This window comes from Arabidopsis lyrata, assembly GCF_000004255.2.
Source record: "Arabidopsis lyrata subsp. lyrata unplaced genomic scaffold ARALYscaffold_8, whole genome shotgun sequence".
In the NCBI taxonomy this organism is placed as follows: Eukaryota; Viridiplantae; Streptophyta; class Magnoliopsida; order Brassicales; family Brassicaceae; genus Arabidopsis; species Arabidopsis lyrata.
The window spans coordinates 3,457,730-3,461,772 of record NW_003302548.1 but is presented as its reverse complement, the minus strand read 5'-3'; the positions used below and the strand labels follow the sequence as shown (position 1 = coordinate 3,461,772).

At 39.4% G+C, this 4,043-nt stretch overlaps 1 protein-coding gene across 1 annotated transcript; it reads left to right on the top strand.

The window, feature by feature from the left end:
• Positions 1-2,767: 2,767 nt before the first annotated feature.
• On the top strand, positions 2,768-3,784 carry LOC9301443 (F-box protein At5g65850). The gene is made up of 2 exons (XM_021016343.1): positions 2,768-3,372; positions 3,561-3,784. Exons 1-2 carry the CDS (start codon positions 3,096-3,098, stop codon positions 3,731-3,733), a joined length of 450 nt encoding a protein of 149 aa, XP_020872002.1. The 5' UTR covers positions 2,768-3,095; the 3' UTR covers positions 3,734-3,784.
• Positions 3,785-4,043: the final 259 nt, after the last annotated feature.

Genomic DNA, 4,043 nt, shown 5'->3' with positions numbered 1-4,043 from the left:
GAAAAAAGTGAGGCTTTCGAAAAATTCAAAGGATTTAAGGCAATGATAGAACAAGAAATCGGAAGAAAAATCAAGACATTCAGAACTGATAGAGGAGGCGAGTTCGTATCCCAAGAGTTTCAGAGTTTTTGTGAAAAAGAAGGAATTAACAGACACTTGACAGCGCCTTACACACCGCAACAGAACGGAGTGGTAGAACGACGAAACCGGACACTACTAGAGATGACTAGAAGCATATTAAAACACATGAGAATGCCGAATTATCTCTGGGGTGAGGCAGTAAGACACTCTACATATCTCATTAACAGAGTTGGTACAAGGACCTTAGCTGACAAAACTCCATATGAAGCGCTTAAGGGGAAAAAACCTAATGTTGAGCATTTGAGAATTTTCGGGTGTGTCTGCTATGCCAAGATTGAAGCTCCGCATCTCCGCAAGCTAGATGATAGGTCAAAGATGTTAGTTTATCTCGGGACAGAGCCTGGCTCAAAGGCATACAGACTTTTTGATCCAACAAGCCGCAGAGTTACAGTGAGTCGTGATGTAGTGTTTGATGAAAACAAACATTGGAAGTGGAACATGTTAAACTCAGAAAATCACGGTGACTCGTGGATGTTCACTCTCAGCCTAGGAGAATTCGGGAATCATGGAGTTAGAGACTTTGAGACTGCCGCAGGAACAGAGGAAAACAGAGAAGAAAGTGAGGATAACGGTGACAGTGAAGGAGATGATGCTGTGCTCGACGAAACGGAACAAGAAACAGAGCAAGAACTCACAAATCAACCAATGCCTTTGCTAAGACGATCCGGAAGACAAATCACAAAGCCAACTTACCTTAATGATTATGTGTTATTGGCAGAGATAGAAGGAGAGCAACTTTTGATGATGGTTAACGAGGAACCATGGGATTTTAACGAAGCTTCTAAGTCAAAGGAATGGAGAAACGCATGTGAAGAAGAGATTTTCTCTATAAACAAAAATAAGACTTGGAGTCTAGTTGATCTTCCCTTGAATGTTAAACCAATTGGATTAAAATGGGTCTTCAAGTTAAAGAGAAATTCCGATGGCACCATAAACAAGCATAAGGCGAGACTCGTAGCCAAGGGTTACGTACAGAAACATGGTATCGATTTTGATGAAGTGTTCGCTCCTGTAGCCCGCATTGAAACAGTCCGGCTTATCATTGCTCTAGCTGCTTCAAACTCTTGGGAAGTGCACCATCTAGATGTCAAGACTGCATTCCTACATGGAGACTTGAAAGAGGATGTGTATGTCACTCAGCCTGAAGGTTTTGTAACCAAAGAGAGTAAAGGGAAGGTCTACAAGCTACATAAGGCTCTCTATGGACTGCGACAAGCACCGAGGGCTTGGAACACTAAGTTAAATGAGATTCTTAAGGAATTAAAATTTCAAAAGTGCTCCAAGGAACCGTCCTTATACAGAAAACAAGAAGGTGAGAATATCTTGGTGGTGGCGGTATATGTTGACGATTTGCTTGTCACAGGATCTAACTTGGGGATGATCATTGAGTTTAAGAAAGGAATGGCGGGAAGGTTTGAAATGAGTGACTTAGGAAGACTCACTTATTATCTTGGGATTGAGGTATCTCAAGAAGAAGATGGATTTGTTTTGAAACAAGAGAGATATGCAAAGAAAATTTTAGAAGAAGCAGGAATGAGTGAGTGTAAAGCCGTTCACATACCCATAATTGCAGGTCTAGAATTGTCAAAGGCACACCATGAAAAACAAGTGAATGGACAGGATTATAGAAGGAACATCGGATGTCTTAGATACTTGCTACATACTCGACCGGATCTCTCTTATGTTGTTGGTATCTTGAGTCGTTATTTACAAGATCCAAAGGAGTCACATGGAGCCGTGCTGAAACAAGTGATAAGATACCTTCAAGGAACTCTCTCACATGGTCTATACTTTAAACATGGATCCAAGTCGGGGTTAGTGGGCTATAGCGATAGCAGTCATAGCGTGGATGTTGACAATGGTAGGAGTACCGCAGGTCATGTTTTTTATCTTGACGAGTGTCCAATTACTTGGTGTTCTCAAAAACAACAAGTAGTAGCACTCTCATCTTGTGAGGCTGAATTCATGGCTGCTACGGAAGCAGCTAAACAAGCCATTTGGCTCCAAGAGTTATTTGCTGAAGTTGTAGGGACAACATGCGAGAAGGTGACAATACGGGTTGATAACAAGTCGGCGATTGCACTCACCAAAAATCCAGTGTTTCACGGCAGAAGCAAACACATTCACCGGAAGTATCACTTTATACGGGAGTGTGTGGAGAATGGTCAAATTGTGGTTGAACATGTCTCAAGTGAAGAACAAAGAGCGGACATTTTAACCAAGGCACTTGGAAAGACTAAGTATAAGGAGATGCGAGATCTTATTGGAGTTCGAGATGTGCAAATGGAAGTTTCCAAGCTTAAAGGGGAGAATGTTGGGTTAAGCTTGGAAAAGAAGTAACTTGTGCGATAAGTTATTGGTTTAAAATAAGAGATATTATCAAATCTTTGGGAGTTATCCATTGATATATGTTTTAGGAGTTATCTAAAACAAGATATAGTTTGTTTGAGATTAGATCTTTTGTATCTCTATATAAGAGTTGCCAAAGCTTGTGGTAAACCTTAAGAGAATTGAGAGTTAGATTGAGAGAAGCTTTAGTTTGAGTTATTTCTAAAGTTAATAAAGAGTTATTTTCTTATCTTTTGATCTAAGTATTCGATTCTAGAGTTCCATACTTCGTCGTCCAGATTTCACCGAGCTATTCTTCAACATGTCTTTGGCTCGACCGCAACTATTCTTCGCCTGCTTAGAAGACAGTAAGTTAGTCTTCTACTCGTCACCTCAACCTCAAAATCCGAATGAGAACTCGTCTCCTCTAGTCGCCAGTTATCATATGAGTTTTCCTTAGGATATGTATTATAACTATGAAATTTGTAATCATGTCAATGGCTTGATCCTTCTAAAACTTTTGCGGAAGGAAAAGGGGGAAACTGTTCAGGTGATATGTATTATGTAACCCTAGCACGGGACAATGCTTAAGCTTACCAAAAGTGGAAACGAGTAGTGTGTGGGTGATGAGCTATTTTGGGTATGATCCGGTTGAGAAACAATACAAGGTATTGTCAGTAACACGGTCTGATGGTTTTGATGAGTATCAAGTTCTGACATTAGGAATTGGAGAACCTTCATGGAGAATGATCAAATCTTGCAGACCTCATATCCATTATTCTAAACATGTATGCATTAATGGTGTTTTGTATTACATAGCTTCAATCACTGGGTTTTTAGAGGATCTCATGGTCGTTTGCTTTGATGTTAAGTCTGAGAAGTTGAGATTTATTGAAGAAAGTATGGAACTTTCATTCGAAAGGGTTTTCAAAACCTGATAAACTACAATAGTAAATTAGCTTTAGTTAAGTCTAGCTTTATATATGGAACAAGTGATAGTATTGAATTGTGGGTTCAAGAAGATGTCGATAAGCAAGAATGGTCGAAGCATACATGTGTGTTCCCTGCTTTGGCGCAGAATTTGCGAAGGGGTGCTTACTTACGCTTTGTTGGAGTGACTCATACAAATGAAATTGTGTTGGCGTCGTCCTTTATTGTGCCTTTCGACCTCTTCTACTACAATATGGAGAAAAAGACAATCATAAGACTTCAAATCCAAGGAATGGAAGATTTTCCTCATAAACTAGTTGATATATCTTTCTAAACCATATAGAGGACGTGAAACTTTTGCAAGTGATTTAATTATGACTTGAGTTTTTTTTTGTAATAAAGCTAGTTTGGCTCTAGTTTGGATCTTATTACGTCATTATCTTCTTGGATAATTGTCTTCCCTTGTTTGCTCTTTTACGGTTGAGCAATGGTTCTTCTAAGTTTAGATTTGAGAGATCTCATATATAGAACCTCTTTAGTAGTACGAGAGGTGGATGTTGATGATTGGTCTTGTTAGATGATGAATCCGAAAAGTGTGGTAAATGATTGCAGTTTGTATGCGTTTGAAGCTAATTCTTAGATCC

Bases quoted from the DNA above. Each gene is read 5' to 3' on its own strand.
- LOC9301443 (XM_021016343.1), top strand. From the start codon at position 3,096: ATGAGCTATTTTGGGTATGATCCGGTTGAGAAACAATACAAGGTATTG. The intron at 3,373-3,560 runs TGGAACTTTCAT...ATTTGCGAAGGG, and splicing joins GAGATTTATTGAAGAAAGTA to GTGCTTACTTACGCTTTGTT.